Source organism: Desmodus rotundus, chromosome 5, assembly GCF_022682495.2.
Source record: "Desmodus rotundus isolate HL8 chromosome 5, HLdesRot8A.1, whole genome shotgun sequence".
In the NCBI taxonomy this organism is placed as follows: Eukaryota; Metazoa; Chordata; class Mammalia; order Chiroptera; family Phyllostomidae; genus Desmodus; species Desmodus rotundus.
The window spans coordinates 104,522,904-104,545,444 of record NC_071391.1 but is presented as its reverse complement, the minus strand read 5'-3'; the positions used below and the strand labels follow the sequence as shown (position 1 = coordinate 104,545,444).

Sequence of the window (22,541 nt, the reverse complement as noted above, 5' to 3'; positions counted from 1 at the left end):
GTTGGTAGGGCTCGTGCCCATGTCTCGCACGAGCTGGACAGGAATTTGCGCATCTCACCTAAAACGCCCTGTGGTGTGCTTGAGTGCGAGGTCGTCATGTTACAGAATTACACGCTCGTGATTTTGTAATAAAAGATTTGGTACAGATTACCAGCTCACAAAGAAGGGGTAATATTTGTGGTGGACCCTGAATTTGAAAAAATTACTGTGAACTGCTTTCTTACCCCATGTGTTAAAAGAATTAAACTGCTTTACCTTCACCCAGAATTTTCCCAAGAATGAGAAGGTTCCTGTCAATCACGACATCTTCCAGCTTATTTTGCAGCTCCTCGCTGACTCCCAAGCTGTGTACTATAAAAGAAGTGACAGGGGACATGTGAGTTGTCACAGTCTTTCCTTTCATTTGAACATAATTCAAATTACATAGAAAGTCCATAAAATAGCTAAATGCTTTTCCCATTTTATACCCCACAAATCTCACCCCCCCCCCAAATTGCCGGTAATAAACCACCACACTTAATTCTACCATATCAAAGTGAGTAAAATGAATCCTTCGGGACAAGATTAATTCTGAGGGACCACAAAAATCGGAGCCACATTTCTCCTTCCGGTGTGTGCTACCAGCAGCTGGAAACCCCATTCCTGTTGGGTAGGTTCTCCCCGGACCAGCAGGGCGACGGAGAAGTCAACAGATTTTTCCAGTGCAGGGTTTACTGTTATATCCCAAGGATGGGGCACGAAGGAGCCACCGGGCACCTGCCATCCTCCCTGCCAGGGCAGGAGGCACAGAAGCTGCAGGAAACACAGCACGAGCTCCTGCTCACGCTGGGCACGTGGAGCCCCTCGGGCCGACTCGGAAAGCGTGCACTGAGCACCTGCGGGAGGACTGCAGAACAAGGCCTGGGGCAGCGAGGCGCAGTTACGCAGCACTGGCAGGAAGCGTGGGCCCTAGAGCAGTCGCCCAGGGGCAGGAGACCCATCCCATTCTACCTGGCAAAGGACGCAGCGTGTGTCCCAGCAGGCAAGGCACACGGCTTTGAGAGAAGAATAAAACACGGATACTCTGGACACTTTAGCTACCAGTGAAAACACTTTACCCAAATGGTCCTCCAATTAAGGAAACTAACTGGTCTAAATTAAGAATGTTCTAAAATATAAGAACATCTAAAAGCCGAAACTTGTAGTTTAGAAAAGTAAGGAAATTATAACATTCTATAACACATGAGTGTTTATTTCACAGCAACCTGTATTTCATCATTCTTATATTTGGCTTGTTGTGGTGGTTGTTTTGCCAAACACACAAAAGTTTAAATTTGAAAGTCTTTGCACATATTTTCTGCACAGTCTCTGAAGTTACCCGAGAACATACAACTGTCTGTGTATTCCCACTGTTCAACTAGGAGAGTGCCCACTCTGATGCAGCAAAGCTCAAACCACTATCAGTACAAAGTGTGTTAGCAAATCGTCCTCTGAGTTCAGTGCCAGCGAAAACCAAACAATAACAAGCTCTGAAACTGTGACGTGTTTTGTTGTTTTCTTTAAATCCCTGACCGCTATCACCCTGGAGGTCCTCTGCCCTCCCTGTTTCACGGCACTTGGAGGCCTTCACCCTGCTTCGCCCTGCACTGCCAGTAGGTCGGCCGGCAGCAAAGCACAGGGCCAGGTCCGACCACGTCCTTGCTGCTTCCTGAAGGCCTGTTGCACATTAAAAATATCCATTCCTTGACTCCTTTGGCTTTTGTGAGATATCTGTCACTGAATTTGTTTTTCTTTCTTCACTCTCAACTACTTCAACGTTTGCCAAGAAAGGGAACTGAAAGTCAGCTTACAGGTGAGTTGGATGGCTCGCCGACAGAAGGACTTCTTTGCTGTGTAATTGACGACCAGTTCCAAATCCTCCCCCGTGAAGGCGTTCCTGGGTGACGGAACACAGACATCTCGAGTTCTCACAACAGCCGGTGCTGACCCCCCTGCCTCGGCTCTCCCAGCTCAGTCGCTCTTTGACCTACATTTGTAAATCAGCTTGCCAAGCGTTATCAACAACCCGGCAGCCGATTAGATGGTGATTACACTGAATGTACGGTTAACTCGGAAAAAAACCATTTCTCAAACAAAACTGAACCTTCCCATCCACAGCATGCTACACATTTCTCATTTACTTAAGTTGCCCTCTGCATGTTTGGAGAAGATGGCTAATTTTTCCCACAAAGTTCTTGAACACCTATTGAGTTTATTCCTATGAACGCGATAGTTTTCATTGTGTTGTGGGTGAAATCTCACTCTAGCACTTTGTCTTCCGTGTATTTTCCAACCAGAATCAAAATATTTTTACAATATGTACCCGGCTGGTGTGGCTCAGTGAATTGAGAGCCAGCCTGTGAACCAAAGAGTTGCTGGTCCGATTCCCAGTCAGGGCACATGCCTGGGTTGCGGGCCAGGACCCCATTAGGGGGTGTGTGAGAGGCAAGCACACACTGATGTTCCTCTCCCACTCTTTCTCCCTCCCTTCCCCTCTCTCTAAAAACAAATAAATTAAAAAACCATATTTTTACAACATGTAATGGCTAAAAGCATCTCCTCCTAAAGGAAAGCAAGGGAAGAGGGTGCCTAGGGGAGACTTCGGAAGAAACAAAACGGTACTGAGTTTCCACAGACTGGGAAGGGCAGCAGGCCACGCGCAGAGCCTCAAAGGCAAAGCAGCCCCCTTTGCTTCTGCGCCCACCCCTCCAGATTCCTCAACTGCACGTCTAGGGCCCCCCACCAGGCCCCTGCGGCTCAGGCCCACCATGGCAGCTTTGGCCAATATTCTGAAGGCATCGTCCTATTTCAGTCATTGCTTCCCCAGCGATAAGGATGTGTGCCACCTTGATGACACAAACTGCCTGCGGCCACTAGTTTTGAGGACACCAACCTCTTCGACTTGGCACCTCTCCATTAATGACTGTGTCTGAACGTCTCACAGTGAGAAAACTGATAGTAACCTTGGAGACCACTTAGAGCGAGGTAATACAACGGAAGCCTGGATACATTAAAAGACTTGTCTAAGGGACAGAATGAACGCCACACCCCAGGCGTCACAGTCTGCAGCCTGGTGCTGTCCCTTTGTGGGCCAGACTCCCAGCCCCTCAGGCCCTTCACACGTGCTGTCCTTTCTGGGGGAAACGCTCTTCCCTTCCCTCTCACCTAATCAACACTTGCGCTTTCTCCAGCTTTTACCCCAGGTGTCAGCTCTGCAGGGAGGCCTTTCCTGCCTTTCTTCATGCAGTCAAATCTGCCGCTGTGTACTCATAACGGTCCTTTCATCTAGAATTCTTCACAGCTGCCATTTGATATTCAGTTGTGTGATGACTGCCTGACACCCTGCTAATGGGAGTCCCACGAGGGCAGGGGCGGGGCCTGCTTCGCCCACCACGGTGCCCCAGGCCAGCCCAGTGCCCGGCACCTCGGCACCTTGCAGGCCTTCTGTGAGCCACTTCTGCGCCTTCTGCAGAGGGTCTCTGCAGTGAGCCCCAAACTATAGACTCTGGGGTGTACTTTAGTCAACCCAGGATGTAGGTGAGATTTTGGCCACGTCTTTAAAATCATCACTTTTAGAACTTGCATACCAAGATGTACTCCTTACAAAGGTAGAGTTGTGAAGCACAGTGGGTGCCTGACCACAGGACTGAGATGGACACACGTAAAGGAAGCCCAGCCTCCGTGTCCCTGGGAGTTTCTGAGCGAGTGCCTTGTGCTGAGGCTGTGGAGCCGGGAGAGGGGCTGCATAGCTCCCTCCCTCCCTCATCTGGTCCCACTCGGAGCTGTCAACACCTTGCCTCTTTTACAAAACACCTCCTCTGCCCCGAGAGGGACAGACTGGAGCTCACAGAAACCCAGACTCTCCGCCCAGGCCTGGAGTGGAACGCCGAGCTCCGGAAACGACATGTACACGTGCAGCTCGTATGCCTAGGCTGCTCTGCCGTGGCTCCTCGTTGTCCCTGATATCCAACTGCTGCTCGGCTGTAAAAGCCGTATGTACAGCAAATAAGAAAAGAGCTTCTTATAAATTTGCTTGTGAAAATATATAGTTTTTCTCTATTGGAAAAATAACTGATCATTACAGAAAATGTGTAAAATATAGGAAAAAACCAGAAAACACAGAATCACCACAATTACAGAACTGCTAATGCTTTGGTGAATTTTCTTCCAGTATTTCATTTGTACCTGCATCTGCTTGATTTTTGTTAATGAGTAGGATCATTTAAAGACTTCTAAAAAAAAGTCCTCATTTAACAGCAACCTGTTGATGGCCTTCTCTGCCAGTGAGCCCTCCAGGCCGCCTCTCCCTGCTGGCTGCCGCTGCAGCACCAGCCTCGTGAGGACGCTGCCTGCCCAGGGGGAGCACAGGACAGGGCACCCAGCTGGAACACTGAGCAGCTGGCCCAGCAGGATGGCCATTGTCACTTGGCATAACCACCTCATCAATACCACTGACAGAACATTTTTACCTGGGACACTTACCCAAACCGTGTCTCCTGGACTCTTTTTCTGATGGCCAGAGAAACATACAAAAGCAGCCCGATCAGAACAAGGCCGCAGAAGCAGCCAAGGACGATGAGCACAGGGTCTGTGTTGCCAGGTACTGGAGTTGAAGAGGGGGCAATATCTACCCAACCTGGTAAGAGACCAACGGGAGCAATTCAGAACATCTCTTTGGGATGCGAAACACACACAGAACACCGGCTTGTAACAGGGGAGGGCAGAGAGTCATGAGCTTTATTTGGAACTAGTCCTTCTAGATTCCGTGATCCACAAACACAGAGTCCCGCTGTGCGAGCGCAAGCTGGGACTGTGCAGGGGGCTCTCAGGAACCAATGGGTAACTATGTCAGCCACGAAGATACAAGGAAGTGAAAACATGGTCAAATTAATACTGACTGGCACACTGTAACACTAGAACACTGAGAATTAGAATGTTTATTTCTTTGTAAACACTTACAAGAGTAGTGTGAACAGGGCTCGCCCCTTCCACTAGTATAACTTACGCTGTGGACAGAATCTACTTTCTGTGCCTGCCAACTGCCACGCTCCATTCTCAGTGTGGATCTGCTTCCAACATCTTATCCTTTGTGCTTCCAATGCTGTGCAGTACCTCTGAGAGTTCCTTCGTGGGGAGACTCTGCTGACATGCCTTCCTCTGGAACATCGCCGTCCTTTGGGGCACAGTCACTTCATTCACGTGGGTGACCTCACCTTCTCTGAGTCCCTGGCTGTGTATCTAGAGTCTGTGAGCTACTGCTTCCATAATTCCACACACATTCAACCCAAATTTCACTGCGACACTCCTCCTGTCTTTACTACACTTTCATCTTTATTGGCCAACTCCCTCTCTCAATTACCCATTTTTGCAAGATATCACATGGGTCTGTCACTTGTAGACGAGACAGCAGCACAGTGACATGCCTTAGATATGAGTGAACTGGGTAACAGAAGCGCAGTGACCAACCACCACCAGACTGAGATGCAGCGCACTGGGCGTGGTCACGATGAGCCTGTTATTTCCGTGGATTTGTGGACTGACGAGCTGGTGGTGCAGTGTACACTCTCTGCAGTTCTCACAGCTAATACACCACAGCTCACATTTGAACCATACTGTTAAGGAATGGTGTTAACTCAAAGCGGCAACGGAAATGTTGCGTACTGGAATCGTGCGAAGCACAGCCTGCATTATGGCAAAGCTCTTTAACAATTCTGGACAGTTTATTATGTATGAAGATAAAAGCCCTGTCATCTTTTTAAAAAAATGTTGTTTTAATCCTCACCCAAGGACATTTTTTCATTGCTTTTACAGACAGGAAGAGGGAGAGGGAGAGAGAGAGAGAGAGAGAGAGAGAGAAAAAACACCGAAGTAACGGAAACAAAGATTGGTGCCTTTTGTAGGCTCCCCGAGCGGGGACCAAACCTGCAACCTAAGCATGTGCCCTGACCAGGAATCGAACCCATATGCTTGCAGTGTACAGGACGATGCTCCAGCCAACTGAGCCATCCAGCCAGGGCAAAAGCTCTGTCATCTTAAAGTCTGATTTTAAACACTGTGCCTTTAGCATCAGAATCTCATTGTCTTTGAATTTCTAACAGGCAGACAAGCCTTGTGTCCCCATCACCAGTTACGAATGGTCCCAGGCACAGAGCCTAGGGGCTGCAGGACCTGGGAAATGGCTCCACTTCTTCACTAAAGGGACAGCATGTGTGAGGGTCACTGGAAGAGACCGTCGGGAACCCACTGGTCTGCTCACAAGCCCTGTCAGCTACGAGTACAAGGGCCGTGTTTGCAAGGACTTGTAAAAGCACAGGGTACGCTGATACAGATGCCTGTGCATGGAGTTGGTAACAGCAGTTCCACATCAAAGAACCAAACGCAGAACACAGTCAGAACAGAGCTGGGTGCCCTCATCTGTGGAAGTGAGCACAGCGTTGGGGCCACTTGGGGCACCGTGGTGGCTCCTTGCCGAAGGCTACTCCAACAACGTGGAGAAGCCGGCACGCAGCGCTGGGCACTTAGCTCAGGGACCCAGGGCCATGCAGGGCGGCTTCTGCAGGAAACACTGTGTGTTCTGGACTGGGCAATCATGGAGCACGCTGGCCAAGGCCTGAATGGGCAATAATTTGACAAGTGGCACCGATTAAAGCAGCAAAACAAACACTAGCAAGTGAGCAAACAGTACCAATTCTAGAGAGCTAAGTACCTGCCTTTCCAACATTTGGTCAGTATATATCATTTACCCGTACTCAGTAATCCAAGTGAAACACGGTCCCGTGAGCGGACCAGTCCTCCTAGTGAGTTAGACCCATTCACAGTTGCGCTACTGGGAAGACTCACACGTTGGTGAGGTGTGTTACCCTATCAGCTCTCTTTACCGTGGCAAAAATTCCCTTTGGTCTTTACGTTTCAGTCTTAACCCAGCCATCCACTCTCCGGCAACCTGTGCACCACCTGTGTGGACCTGCTCCAGCAGCCCATGGGGAGCCCGGCTCTCACCGTGTACAGGGACAAATATTTTCACCGGGGCACTGAAAGGTCCGACCCCTCCCGTGGTGACAGCGGCGACCCTCACTGTGCACGTGGCATTGTGGACTTGAACAGGAATCTGTGCACGGCTGCCATTCTGGCTGACTTCTTCCAACAGCTCTTTCTGCGGACGAACAAGAAGGAAAGGAAATGAAACTCAGCGCTGCCTGGGGCATGTCACCGGCTCCACCACAGTCCCTCCTAACGGAAGTCACCCCACCACATCCTGGGGCCGTAGCCATGTCCGCACACCGTCCCTTCCCTCACTCAGGCCACAGCCAATGGAACAGAAGCGCAGGGATGCAGGACGGGCTGGCGGCAACCAGGGCTGCGAGGGCACAGCCCTCAGAGTGGCAGTGAAGGCGCCTCTGCAAGAGGGGCCTGGAGTCGAGCAGCCAGATGACAGGAGCAAGGTGACTCCGGACCCCCCAGGGCTCCCACGGAGCGTTGCCCAGGAGCCTCGCTGCACCTGACACTGGTCGTCTGCCAGCCTCCCTTGGACCAGTGCACGTGGGCTTGTTCCTTGTAAGTGTAAGAATTCTGACTAAAATCTCCATTTAGGAAGGTGCTGACACGATTTTTTTTCTATCAGTGTGATAAATGAACAATCTGCCCAATTTTCAAAAACGTTGTATTATTATTGACTGTGTTTTAAAGCCACCACCAAGTAACATGTGCTGTTATGACACAGAAGAAAATGACTTTTGAAAAAGTAACCGGGACCTGCACCACCAGGGTGGCTTAGTTGGTTGGGTGTCGTCCTGCAAACCAAAAAGGTCAAGGGTTCGATTCCCGGTCGGGGCACATGCCTGGGTTTCAGGTTCAGTTCCCAGTTGGGTATTTACAGAAGGCTGCCAATCAATGTTTCTCACTCATATCAATGTTTCTCTCCCTCCCTACTTCTCCCTCTAAAAAGAAGAAAAGAAAAGAAAAGAAATAAAAAGTAACCAGGACTAAGTGTTTATACAGCTCTTTACCCTTTGTTTCTAAACCTCACCTATAACTCTGGTCTCTGGGGTAGGAAACTAATTGTGTGTCTGGGGCTGGCTTTTCAGATAGGAACTGGATGGATTCTGGAAATCGGGTTTCACAGAGAGAAAGGAGACTGTCGTATCATGTGGAGCACAGATGTCATAGGTCACTGTGAACAGAGGGGCCTGGTTTGGGGGCAACGTTACCCTCTGGTCACTCAGTTGGGTGCAGTCACTTCTAACCATCGCACAGGGGAACCAGGGAGAGGGCAGTCCCATCCCTCATGGCCAGGGGGACCTGGGTCAGCCCCCAGAGATTGTCTCTAAATCTGACAGGCAGTGACCATCAGGTCCCAGAACGCCTCAGACAAGTGACGATAGGGGAAAATGTGAACGGAAAAACTGTGGGCTTTTCTATCCCATTGGGCTCTACTGTTGCAGAAAGACTTGCCATAGGGATTTTTTGTTTGTTAATTAAATGAACAAATTAATAATGAACAATTTGGGGGGATATTCAGGCAATATCTTTTTAGAAACAGCATTTATTTATGGCAAACCCAGTTTTTTTCTAAAATTGAAATATAGTTGACATGTAAATTGGGTGAATCTAAGACGTACGACATGCCGCTTTGAAACATTTATGTATTACGTAGTTGCTACTGCAGCCATGGTTAACACCTCTATTCGTCTCGCAATCATCACTTCCCTGCAGTAGTTGCAACAACTAAGACCGTGTCTCCTGGCGAGGCGACGCTCACACGGTAGCACCGTCCTCTGTAGGCACCGTCCTGTGCGTTAAGTCTGCAGGGCTCATGCGCTGGCTCGCAGCACGTTGTCCCAAACCCAGTTTTGCTTACGGGTTAACTGGTCATTCTCTAGTCTGTGGGGGACAGGAAATCACCAGGCAGAGTGACCCCTGGCCCTGCCGCCCTGCAGTGAGTGAGGCGGGCGGCAGAGGACACCGCACCTGCCTCAGCGCTGACCGCCTGGCAGCTCGTCAGCGCACAGCTCCAGGCCCTACCGGGGCACAGGCCTGCTTCCAGCTCTGCACTTCTGTCTGCACTCAAACATGAGACCTCATTATGAGAGAAATTATCTCAAAATAAGAGAAAAATGCATAATTGTGAAAACTAAGTCTCTAGAAGGACAGAAATCCTAACAAAAACAATTATTCTTTTGGAAACAAACATAGAAGCCCTTTATGATACCTGCTGGCTTAGGGCCTATGCCTGACTATGAAAACCTAGAGAAGTGACTTTTTAATTTCCCCGTCCTGCCCCTTAAATGACTAGAGAGCTAATCTGCGTACAGTGCTTGGCGTGGCGCCTGGCCTGCGGCGAATGTCGGCCAGCGCAGAAGACGGTGCCCAAGAGCACCGCAGCGCTGTCCTCGAGCTGCAGGGAAGTGCGGGCGAGACTGACGCGGGGGCACCGCTTCCTGGCCACACACACTGAAAAGACACAAAAACTCTTCACTCTAGCAGTGGGACTATAATCAATTTTGAAGTAGGGATTAGAAAGATACGTGATAAACATTTTAGTGGAGGTTTAACAATTTTCTTCTAAGAATATTCTTAAATGGTTACCTCCAATGTCCTTTTAAAATGATCAAATTTTAAAAAAGTAATGTCTTCCATCTTTTCTGTTTTGATGCCAAATGTGTAGAGAGTCATGACCATATCCTCAAATATTATTTTAATTTTGATTCTGCAAGCTGACAGAGAAACCCATTTAATAATCACATACACGGTCCCGGCCAGGTAGATCAGATGGTTAGAGCATCATCCTGATATGCCCAGGCTGTGCGTTTGGCCCCTGATCCCCGGTCAGGGTACAGAAAAGAATCAACCAATGAATGCATAAATAAGTGGAACAACAAACTGATGTTTTTCTCTCTCCCTCCCTCTTTCTCTGTCTAAAAGCAATAAAAAAAATTAAAAGCACACCCACGTCGGAGCTGACCTGTGTGCATAACCCCCGTAGAGTCAGGGGCCAAGCGCAGAAGGTGGGGCTGCGTTCCTGGCACAGCACGGTCTGGTCGTGGGCACCCACCCTGGGCTGACTGCCTATTTCTCATTTGTGGCCTTTCGTTTTCTCCAACACAGGCCCACATCCTTGAAGACTTAAAAGACAAGAGCAATTTCAGGAAATGGAATTGGAGATACAGTAGACATTGATTACAACTTTACTCACGGATAAAACATGAGGACCTGGCCTATTGGGGAATGTAAAAGCACACCTTCTGAAACATTGTGACTTGTTTCTCATGTGGGCATTCCTTCACTAGGGTGACCTCAGTGGTGTTTGTGTTCAGTTATCAAAAGACTTGAATATCTTCACCTCTGTGAGAAAGCACAACCCTATCTTTTTAGCTGTATTTAAGAATAGGGGCTTTTTTATTGCCTCAAAGAACAGCAACATTCAATCAGGAAGGGCTAGCAGATAAAACTTTCTGTAATGTTAGCTGATACATAGAAACAAACACACAGGGAGGCTGCCAAAATGAGAAGACAAACAAACATGGCCCAGATGAAAGAAAAGAACAAAACTCCACAAAAAGAACCAAACAAAATGGAGACAAGCACTCCACTAGATGCAAAGCTCAAAACACTGGTTCTAAGGATGCTCAAGGGACGGAGAGAAAGGACAGATGAGCTTAGTGAGAACTGCCACAAAGAGAGAGGAAACATAAAAACAGAACTAGAAGACATAAAAGAAAACCAGTCAGGAATGAAGAATACACTAACTGAAATGAAGAATATATTATGTCCTGGTTGGCGCGGCTCTGTGGATTGAGTGCCAGCCTGCATCATTAACTGAAAGGTCGCTGGTTCAATTCCCAGTCAGGGCACATGCCTGGGTTGTGGGCCAGGTCCCTGGCTGGGGTTGTGGAAGAGGCAACCGATTGATGTTTCTCTTGCACATTGATGTTTCTTGCCCTCTCTTTCTCCCTCCCTCTCTCTGAAAGTAAATAAATAACATCTTTAAATAAAAAGAATATATTACTACAGAAAATCATCAGAGCAGTAAATGAAGCAGAGGATCAAATCAGAGATTTGGAAGATAACGAAGAAGAAAATACCCAATCAGAATAGCAAAAACAAAAAAGAATCCAACAATATAAGGATAGTATAAAGAGTCTCTGGGACAACTTCAACTGTATCAACATTCACATCATGGGGGTGCTGGAAGAAGAGAGAGAGCAAAAAATTGAAAATTTATTTGAAAAAAAAATGATGGAAACCAGGGTCCTTGCCCTGGTGAAGGAAATAAACATGCAAGTCTAGAAAGTGCAGAGTCCCAAACAAGATGAACTCAAAGAGGCTTATACCAAGACACATCATAATTAAAATGCAAAAGTTTAAAGACAAAGAGAGAATCTTAAAAGCAGCGAGACAGAAGCAGTTACTTACTCAAGAGAGCTCCCAAAAGACTGTTACCTGAGTTCTCAAAAGAACCTTTGTAGGCCAGAATGGAGTGGCACAAAGTATTCAAAGTGATAAAAAGCAAGAACCTGCAACCACGATTACTAACCTAGCAAAGCTATCATTTAACATCGAAAGATAAAGAGCTTCTCAGACAAGAAACAGCTAAAGTAATTCATCACCACCAAACCAGTATTACATAAATGTTAAAGGGACTTCTTTAAGAAGAAGAAAAAAATGATAAAAAATATGAATACATATCTATCAACAATTACTTTAAATGAAAATGGATAAAATGCTCCAAACAAAAAACATATGGAGGCTGAATGGATAACGAAACAAGACCTTACAGATGCTGTGTACAAGAGACTCACTTTAGACTGAAAGACACACAAAGACTGAAGTAAAGGGGTGGAATAAGACACTTCACGAAAGTGGAAACAAACAAAAAAGAGCTTGGGTAGCAATACTCACACCAGACAAAACAGACTTTAAAACAAAGGCTTTATTAAAAACAAGAAGAGACAACGAAGGCCTCAGCAATTCCATGTCTGGGTACCTGTATTTTGCCGTGTATAATGGGCACTTTTTTCCCACATTTTTGAGGGGAAAATAAGGATGCACATTACGCATCTGTATAATGATGGGTATAATAATGGATATAATAATCCATGTATAATGCAAACAAAAACACGAGTGCTCATTGTACATGGCAAAAGAGGGTACTTATCAAAAAACCCCAGAACACTAACTAAAAAAGGCACATACATCCACGTTTGTCGCAGCATTACGTACAACGGTCACGATAGGGAAGCAACCTGAGTCTCCACCAATAGACGAGTGGATAAAGAAGAAGTGGAGCGTGTACACAACAGAGCATGACTCAGCCGTGAAAAAGAACGAAATCTTTCCATCCGCAACAATGTGGATGGACTCAGAGGGAATTGTGCTAAGTGAAATAAGTCAGACAGAGGAAGATAAATGTCGTATGATTTCACTTATATGTGAAATCTGAAACACGAAACAACTGAACAGAAACGTATTCATAGATACAGGGATATTCTGATGGTTGCCAGGTGGAATGGGAGTTTGGGGTGGGTGAAAAAGGTGAAGGAATTAGGAAGTACGAATTGGTACTTACAGAACAGTCACGGGGCTGTAAAGTACAGCACAGGGAATAGAGTCAATCATATTGTGATAGTCAAGTGTGGTACCAGGGGCTCTAGATTCATCAGAGTGACTACTCAGTAAGTTCTATAAATGTCTAATCATTGGCTTGTGCACACGAAACTAATATACTCTTTGTCGACTGTAATTAAAAAATTAAAAATTAAAAAAACAAAACAAAAGAATTGGCCCATTCAGAGAAAAACTCTCCCGCTGGCTGAAATGGCTGCCAGGTCCGTGGGAGGAGTCCACAGGGCCATAAATGCCCACAGAGAAAGTTCAAGGTCCTGCATTCAGACAGTGCAAAGGCAGGCAAGACAGGCTCCACTTCCAAGGAGAAAAGACAAACTTGCTCCTGACTTTGGACTTTCATCGAAAAGCAAAGGACATAAAAAAAATAGAACAAAAAAAAGGATAAATCATATCTGCATGGTAAATATCAGAAGTTTCTTAGTCTGGAAGAGACACAACAGCTGTGATAACAAAGGTATAAACTCTGAAAGCCAACTTTTCAGCATAACTGCAATAATCCACCCGAAGGCTACTTCCAACAGAGTTCCAGAAGTGCGTACAAAAACTACCCTTGTTAGAGCCATGCCTGGGAATCGCTTTGAAAAATATCCAGTTCCGGTGCCTTCATAAAGATGATAGATGAGGCTTTAGTAACAGTTCTCTAAAAATGGAAATAAGATGACAACTTTGAGAGATGAAGTTGTGCCCAACTCTTGCCCCTCGGAAATGACGGGTGTTTGAGAAATAGAGGTGAAGGGGCAGAGGTTGTTGCAACTTCACTTCGGGTTTCAGGCTCCTCCCAGGGCTGCTGTTCCTGTGTTTTTATTTGCCTCCCACTACAGCTCATGAGCGGGAAGCTCAGTGGCGTCAGAGGACTTGTCGAAGTGAAGTGAGGTCACAAACCATCACAAGGCACAAAGCATAGCGTGACTTCGGCACAAGTGACCTTCTCACTGGGATGACCAAGCATCTCCGAGGAGGCAAGGACTGGAAAGGTCACAGCCCTAAAACAATATTAAACCAGCAAATCAGAGGAGACAGACATGCTCTGTCAGTTCTCAGACTTACGGAAGCATCGGCACTCTGCCACACGTGGGACACCCGGTAGCCCACCAGGTCCCCGTCCTGCTGCTGAATTGGAGGCTTGATCCATCTGACATCCAGCTTGTTACCAGATTCATTCAGAAACACAGTGACATTCAAAGGTGCTACCGACGGGGCTAAAAGGAAAAGGAGAGAAGGATGAGGAGCCGCAAAGAAAAGCACACAGAGACTCAGTCTCTTCTTGGTTTCTGAATGTTTGGTTTTTGCAAGTTCTAGGAAAGCACTCAATGAGACTGAGACAAACAGCAGATTTTCACCCTCTTTTCAGTTAAGGGCCATTGAGGTAGCACATGAGTTTTTAAAAGTCAGCCCTTTACAAACTAAAAGATTAAAGAAACGGAAGACAGGGAAGGCGGTGGGTGAGGTGGGGGGGGGCGCCTGGACTCCCCTGGGGGAAGCAAAGCAGACGCACTTGAACAGGGTCCTCCAACAGAAACCTGAGTGGCAGCAGGTCAACCAGACCAAGTGGATATGAAGGTCACGTGAGGCGCACACGGCAGAGAACCCCACATACCTCAGAAGGAAACCACCACTTTAATGTCCAGAGGCAGGTGACCTATGGTCTGAAGACAACTAGTCAGTCAGGAAATTACTGTCTGTGTGTAAGACGTCTCATTATTGTAGATCCGAGGCTCAAATGTTAATTACTAGGCTAGGGGTCAAAACACAGCATTTAGCCTGGTTTCACTCTCCTGTTTATAGTAGATTCTGCTAAGGCACATACCTACTTTACGTCAAGATGTCATCTCTCGCGAGGATAATAAAAGTTAAAGCACTTTGGAAAGTATGCATGTACAACGTATATTGGGAAACAGGTCAAGGTCATTACTATATTCTTTTTGGGAGGGAGGAACCTTGACTATGCCTAGGAACCTTGACTATCAAAATGGAAAATAATATGTTCTTTTACCAAGTATTTTATTTCCAGGAATTTTATCTACAAAAATTCTCTTCTGGGTAGCATTATGTTCATTGAAACAAAACAGTGACAAAAAGGAATAAATGTCGTCAGTCAATAATTGTGTTATAATGAATGAATTTTGATACATTTTTCCAATGGAAAACTTACAATTTGGCCAATAAAAAAAAGAAAAGGTAGATCATGTGTATTGATATGAAAAATTATCTAATGGGTAAAAATCAAACTGCTAAAAAATATAATCAATGACCCAATTTAGAAATTTAAAAAGCATTTTATATATATAAAAGAGTACAGATAATTGGAGCAATATATACCAAATTGTTGCCGGTAGCTGTACGTTTCTGATATGCCTGCAAGGAAAAGAAGAGGGAACCCTAAACTTCTTCATCTCTGCTGCTTCCAGGGGCATTTAGAAGGGACATGGGACATGTCATGGGACATGCCATACAGCTGAAGCTGTACCTGTGAATTGACTCACACTTTCGAATCTGTCGTAGAATTTACAGATGAGTGTGGCCAACTCAACATGTCCTTACATCTGCTCCCTCCTAAGACCCCTCTATGATGATAGTAAGGAATTTAAAACAGTATAATCTCATAAGGTAAAGAGGAGTCAACGGTGGAAGAGAAATTTCAACATATAATTGAAAGCTGAAAAAGAAATAAAGAAGGTATAATTAACTCAGTAAGCTAATCCTCCCAAAAGCACCAGGAGAGGCTCAGAAGCTGTGGGCCCAGGTACTCAAACTGGAAGACTGGAAGTTTGATCCAGAAGTTGTTACTCCTCTAGCCTATTCCCACACACCTGGCAGGATCTCCCTCAAATTCCCACAGGAGGCGGGATACCTTATTCTATGAACTGAAACGCCCATGGACGCAAGAGTACCAATAGAATGGAGGCACAAGAGGGGCTAGATTGGCAAGTGGGGAAATAAGTAAAAGTCTGTGCCCTGAATGAGGAGGACTCTACCTTACCTGTCCTCCTCACCTGGCTGCTATTCATGAGGCAGTGAACAGGAGACTTCTTTTCTAGAGAAAGTGAGAGGTCCCAGAGGAAAGAAAACCAATACTGACACTTGGGGGTATCCTAACCCAAACACTTAAGGTCACTGACCAATCACCTGACAGTGGTGTCAACAAACCCCACCCACAGTCTGACAGCATCCAATCAAATTGCTGGTTCTGCATTTTTCAGTAGGAATGGACAGTGGACAATCAAGGAAGCTAGGACCAAAGGGCACACAGGGCATAGGGATCAGAGGAGACAAAGCTGATGTAGGGAACTAGAGAAAACTAAAGTAACAAAAACCTGATAATTAATATACCCAATGATAGGGAAAGGTTCTCATATGAGGACTGAAAAAAAAATTGTCAACAAAATAGAAAACTCTTGAAATTAGCAATATGATGAAATAAAATATTTAATAGAAGAATTAGAAGAGAAATCTAGTAAACTTCCAAAAGTGTGGGATAAAAATTTAAGAGGTCGATTTGAGAACAGAAAATTGAGGAAGCCGTCAAAGAGGTCCAACAGCTGTCTAATACAATTTCTGGACAGAAAAACAGAACGTCTTCCAAGAAAAAAATGTTTCAGAAAAAGTCTCAAAACCCAAACACTTGCATTTCTAGGTCAAAAGGGCCACCTAAAGGTTATGATGATGACAAACAGATTCCACATCACAGCCCACCACAGCCCCATGCCTAGAGAAAAAGTATTTTAAAAAACAAATTAAACAGTTCACGTAGAAAACCTATCGGAATTCTCCACAGTCACTCTTGAAGATAAAAAACAATGCAGAAATACTTTTGAAATTTTGAGAGAAAATAATTTCCAACATAAAATTCTGTATTAGGAAAAACTATCACTCCAGTATGACATAAAGACATGCAAGTTCCCACAGTTTTTATATTTTACATACACTCCCCTGGAGCTACTCAACAATGCGCTCCATGAAAATGAGGGAGTGAACCGAGAAAGACAAATGCCTGGGAGAAGCCTACGGAGTCACTAGGATGACTCAGGAGGGGACAGGAAAAGCAACACATGAAAGAATCAAAGATCACGGTGCCTGGGCCTTGCTCAGGGGTGGGAGTAGTATCTGCTCCCTGCTATCAGACTGGGAAATCTGACGATTCAGGGAGTGCCGGACAGAGCACACACCATGGTCTCGTCTCACTAGTGAGCAACCACGGACTCGACAGGGTGAGCTCGGCTCTTGTCCCGCCTCACAAATCTGAAAAGTAGTTTAACAATGTCCCCCCAGAACAGCTCAGTACTTACAGGAATATAAAAATACCTAGTATCCCACCAGGTTAAACCCACAATGTTGGGAATCGAATCAAAGATTACTAGCTACACAAAGAAATCGCAAAGTCCTCTATGTAACACGAATATAAAATGAATCCATCAAAACTGCCCCAGAAATAACACAGATGTTAGAATTAGCAAGGACATTAAAGTAGTTATTATAACTGCATTCCATGTGGTCCAAAAGTTAAGCACAAACATGAAAGATACAAAAATTACAATGTGAGAGATGAAATACACACTAGGTAGAATTAATGGCAGATTAGACACCACACAAGTCCAATAAACTTGAAAACACCATAGAAACTATCCAAAATAAAACAGAGAAAAGCAGGGGGAAAAACTAACAATATCAAGGAGTTAAGAGGCAACTTCACATGATCAAATACGAGGTCTGTCCGGAAAAAGTCCAGTCATTGTTAATATGACAAGAACAGTCTACATGACATTGATGTAACCTGGCAGCCAAGGAGAGTGGCCTGGAAGGCACATGTGTGAACAATGATGACTTCACTGTACTAGTCAGTAGGGGAGGTAGGCGCCACTGAGTGAGCATGCGTACTGTGTGGCTGTCACATTCAAAATGACCCAGCAAGTAGACCAACAAATCTGCATCAAATTTTGCATTAAGCTTAGACATTCCTCTCCAGAAACTATTTGGATGATTCAGAAGCCCGCAGCTATGGGCAACTGGTGATTGGCAGCTTCATCACGACAATGCGCCTGCTCATCCATCAGGTCTCATGCAGACGTTTTGGCAAAACATCAAAATCACTCAGGTGACTCAGTCCTCCTATAGCCCAGAATTGATGGCCTATGACTTCTGGCTTTTCCCAAAACTAAAATCACTTTTGAAAGGGAAGAGATTTCAGACCATCAATGAGGTTCAGAAAAATATGATGGGGCAGCTGACAGGGATTGGGAGAACTCTGTGAGGTCCCAAGGTGTCTACTTTAAAGGGGACTGAGGTGTCGTTGTTCTGTGTACAATGTTTCATGTATCTTCTTCAATAAATGTCTCTATTTTTCATAGTACATGGCTGTATACTTTCAGGACATACCTTGTATATATGTAAGTGGAGTCCTTTTACAAAGGTGAGGGGTGGGAACAGAAAAAATATTTGAAAAAGTAATTGCTAAAATGTTTACAAATTGGATGCAAACCATAAACACAAAGATCCAAGAAATTCAATGACCCACAAATATAAGTACTATTAAAAAAAAATTACACCAGCTGGTGTGGCTCATTTGGTTGGAGCGTCGTCCCATAAACTATAAAGTCGTGGGTTTGATTCCCGATCAGGGCACATGCCTAGGTTGTGGGTTTAGTCCCCGGTTAGGGTGCATGGGAGAGGCAACCAATGGTGATTCTCACATTGATGTTTCTGTTTCTCTTCTACTCTCTCCCTTTCTCCCTCTCTAAAATCAATAAGCATATCCTTGGGTGAGGATTAAAAAAAAATTATACCAAAGCACATCACAAATTGCTCAGAGTCAATAATAAAGGGAAAACGAGAGACAAATACATGTTACATATAGAGGAACAAATAAAGACTAGTAGAGATTTCTTAATAGAAATAATTCAAGCAACAAGACAGTGATGCAATATTTTTAAAGTACTGAGAGGTAAAAAAAAAAAAAAGAACCTAGAATCCTATATCTAGTAAAAATATCTTTCAAAAACAAAGGCAACAGAAATATATCAAAGGTAAAGTAAAGATTTTTCTCAGACATACGGAAGTACAACCTCACCAGATACATAGTGTAAGAAATGATGAAGGCCTTTAGGAAAGCAATGCTGCATGAAAATGTGGATCTATATCAATAAATGAATAAAATTAGAAATGGTAACTTTATGGGTATATATATATGCTTTTTTCTAATTATATAAGTCACCCTAAAAAAGTTACTGATTGGAGTTCCAGCCAAGATACAGGCATAGGTAAAAACCCTTTGCTTCCTTGCAAAACCAAAAGGAGGATAACAACCAATCTAAAATCAGTAAACAACCAAAAGTGCCAGAAAATCAAACTGCATGGGACTGCAACAGCTAAGGAATTAAAGAAAAAATCAACCAGACCAACCAGACCGGTAAGGTGGCAGACCTCGCAGGCTGACTCAGAAAAACCGAGGCGAGGGGGCTGAGGGGTGGGGCTGGCTACGTGGGCGGGGCTGACTTAAGGGGACTCAGAGGTGGCTGTGGGTTAAGGCTGAGGTTGCTGTGGTGGGAGTTTCTCCCACTCTGACAGGAGAGTTCACTGAAAAGTGCTGAAAAGTGCATTAGAGACAAGCAGGCAAGCTGCACTGTTCCCTCTCTGGCCCCTCCCCCACAGGCAGCGCAGCATCGCAGCAAGGAGGGTTGCCCTGCCCTGGTGAATACCTAAGGCCCTGACCCCTTACAACCTAGCAGCTGTGCCAAGAAAAAGAAATATGGCCCAAATGAAATAACAGAGCAAAACTTTAGAATTAAGCGATGAGGAGATTGCCAACCTATCTGATGAGGAATTTAAAGCCCTGGTAATCAAAATGCTCACAGAACTGATTGAGCTTGATCGAAAAATGAAAGAACAAATGAAAGATAACCAAAATGAAATAAAGCAAAATATTCAGGGAACCAAGAATGACAGGAAGGAAACCAGGACTCAAAGCACCATTTGGAACAGAAGGAAGAAATAAACATCCAACCAGATCAGAATGAAGAAACGAGAATTCAAAAAGTGAAGAGAGTCTTACAAACCTCTGGGACAACCTGAAATGTTCCAATATCTGAATTATAGGGGCGCCACGAGGAGAAGAACAACAGCAATAAACTGAAAACTTATTTGAACAAATAATGAAAGAAAACTTCCCCAATCTGGCAAAGGAAATAAGACTTCCAGGAAGTCCAGGATGCCCAGAGAGTCCCAATGAAGTTGGACCCAAAGAGGAACACACTAAGGCACATCATCATTAAGTTACCTAAGATTAAAGACAAAGAGAAAATCCTAAAAGCAGCAAGAGAAAAGGAGACAGTTACCTGCAAAGGAGTGCCCATCAGATTACCAGCTGATTTCTCAAAAGAAACCTTGCAGGCAAGAAGGGGCTGGAAAGGAGTATTTGAAGTCATGAAAAGCAAGGACCTACATCCAAGATGACTCTCTCCAACAAAGCTTTCATTTAGAATGGAAGGGCAGATAAAGTGCTTCCCAGATAAGGTCAAGTTAAAGGAGTTCATCATCACCAAGCCCTTATTATATGAAATGTTAAAGGGACTTATCTAAGAAAAAGAAGAAAAAACTATGAACAGTAAAATGACAACAAACTCGCAACTATCAACAAATGAACCTAAAAGAAAAGCAAAACCACAAAAACAAAAACTAAGCAAACAACCAGAACAGGAACAGAATCAGAAATGGAGATCACATGGAGGGAGTTCAGTGGGGAGTGGGAAGGGAGGAACAGGGAGGAAAAGGTACAGGGAAGAAGAAGCATAATTAGTAGGCATAAAATAGATGGGGAGAGATAAAAAATGGTATAGGAAACAGAGGACTCAAAGAACTTATATGTACAACCCATGGACATGAAACAAAGGGGGCGGAATGCAGGAGTGGGGGGCAAGATGGAGGGGAGATAAAGGGGGCAAATTGGGAAAACTGTAATAGCATAATCAATAAAAAATACTTAAAAAAACTTACTGATTGAACAAAAATAATCACAATGTCACGGGGATTTATAACATATCTAAAACTAGAATCGATAACAGCAATCGTGCAAATATCAGGAGGAGCAAATGGAAGTATATATTATTTGAAGGTTCTTGCACAATATATGAAGTGGTATAACATCGCTGGAGGCAAACAGTGGTAAGTTAAACATGTATACTATCAACCCTAAAGCAACCATGAGAAAAACAGAAAAGAGTTATGGCTAATAAGCAAACAAAGGAGATAAAATAGAGTAAAAATATTCAATTAACCCAAAAGAAGGAGGAAAAAGAGAACAAACTACAGATAAAACAAATAAAAATGTGATAGATTTCAACCTATCCTTTAAGCCTAAAGTTTAAAGATGTAAATGAAATTTGCTATGAGCAAGATAATATGAATAATCACATTACATTTTAATGGATTAAATACCCCAACTTAAAAGCAAAGATTGTGAATGGATTAAAAAGCAAGACTCAAGTATATGTTTCCGAAATGAAACCCATTTTGAATATAACGGTAGAAATAAATTAAAAATAAGGATGAAACAATGATATACCATGGAATCAAAAGCTAAAATGGCTATTATCAGACAAAGTAGACTTCACAGAGGATAATATTACCAAGGACAAAGAAAATAATTTCATAATGATAAAGCAATTTATTAGGAGAGCATAGCAATACTAAACATTTATGCAAAAAATAACAGAGCTTCAAAGCATTTAAACAAAACCTGCTAGAGAACTGCAAATAGATACAGATATAGATAAAGAAATATATATATAAATATATATAGAAATAGATACAGATAAAGCCACAGTTACACGTGCAGATTTCAATGCTTCTTTCTAAGTAACCGATAGAAGCAGTAAGAAAATCAGTAAGAATACAATTTGAAAGACACGATCAATCAACTTCAGCAAGCTGACATTTACAGAGTAGAATACACATTTCTCTTCAAGTGCACAGCAAACATTTATCAAGACGGACCATACTACGGACCAAAATGAGTTTCAATCAATTATGTTCTCTAGATCCAACAAAATGAAATTAGAAATCAAAATACAGATCCCCAGAAAACCCCCAAATATTTGAAAACTAAGATACATACCTGAATAACTAATGGGTCAAAGAAGAAATCAGAAAGTATTTTGAACTCACTGAAAATGGAACCCAGCATATAAAAACTGTTCTCAAAGGTTTTCCTTTCTCACTGGAGAAAAGGAGGTAATTTACCATTTGGGCACTAGCGTTCCAATTCTGCCAGCACGAAGCCCTAACAGTCTCTGATGCGGACCTGTCGCACAGTCTGTGTCGAGACCGGATCACTGACCGTGCAAGGCTGGAGTTGAGGGCACGGAAGAGGTGCTGCGTGCTCTAGAGCTCTAACTGGGCAGGATGAAGCCTGTGGCTCGGATGAAACAGAACTACAGTATTTACTCCACTATTCACAGACGAGGAAAACATCTCAGAATTCAAAAGCAGCGCACAGAAAATTCTTTCAAGTTTAAAGATGTAAATGAAATTTGCTATGAGCAAGAAAACACAGAGACAACAGCACCTACTGCATAGGGCTGCTAGGAGGATCTGATGGGATAATGCATGCAGATTACCTAACTCGGTCCCTGGCACGTACTGTTTGGTGAACGTTAGCCATCTTCAAATTCATTAGTGTTCTTGAGTTTGATGCTATGAGTAATAACATTTTTTGTTGTTATATTTTAAATAAAGTAATATATGCTATAAAGAGTGTGCTGCTGTTAATATCTTCTTATACCAAAAAATAATACCTACATGTAATTTTTAAGTTTCTTTCTTATTTTCACTGGCCACCACAATGAAAATTTCCTCCGGAAACAAAGACCAAACAAAGCAAAGTTGAAACTCTAAATCAGGCCACTGGG

General features: G+C 44.1%; 1 protein-coding gene across 2 annotated transcripts in view; it reads right to left on the bottom strand.

Annotated features, from left to right (window-relative positions):
* Positions 1 to 22,541, bottom strand: part of MERTK (MER proto-oncogene, tyrosine kinase) — a 90,985-nt gene that overhangs the window by 14,794 nt on the left and 53,650 nt on the right. For both annotated transcript variants that reach the window (XM_045193815.2, XM_024558488.3), the window contains exons 8-12: positions 13,690 to 13,841; positions 7,018 to 7,171; positions 4,501 to 4,654; positions 1,830 to 1,915; positions 256 to 351 (exon numbers count right to left, since the gene is read on the bottom strand). In XM_045193815.2, coding sequence (XP_045049750.2) covers positions 256 to 351; positions 1,830 to 1,915; positions 4,501 to 4,654; positions 7,018 to 7,171; positions 13,690 to 13,841 — 642 coding nt within the window. The remainder of the gene's footprint in view (positions 1 to 255; positions 352 to 1,829; positions 1,916 to 4,500; positions 4,655 to 7,017; positions 7,172 to 13,689; positions 13,842 to 22,541) is intronic.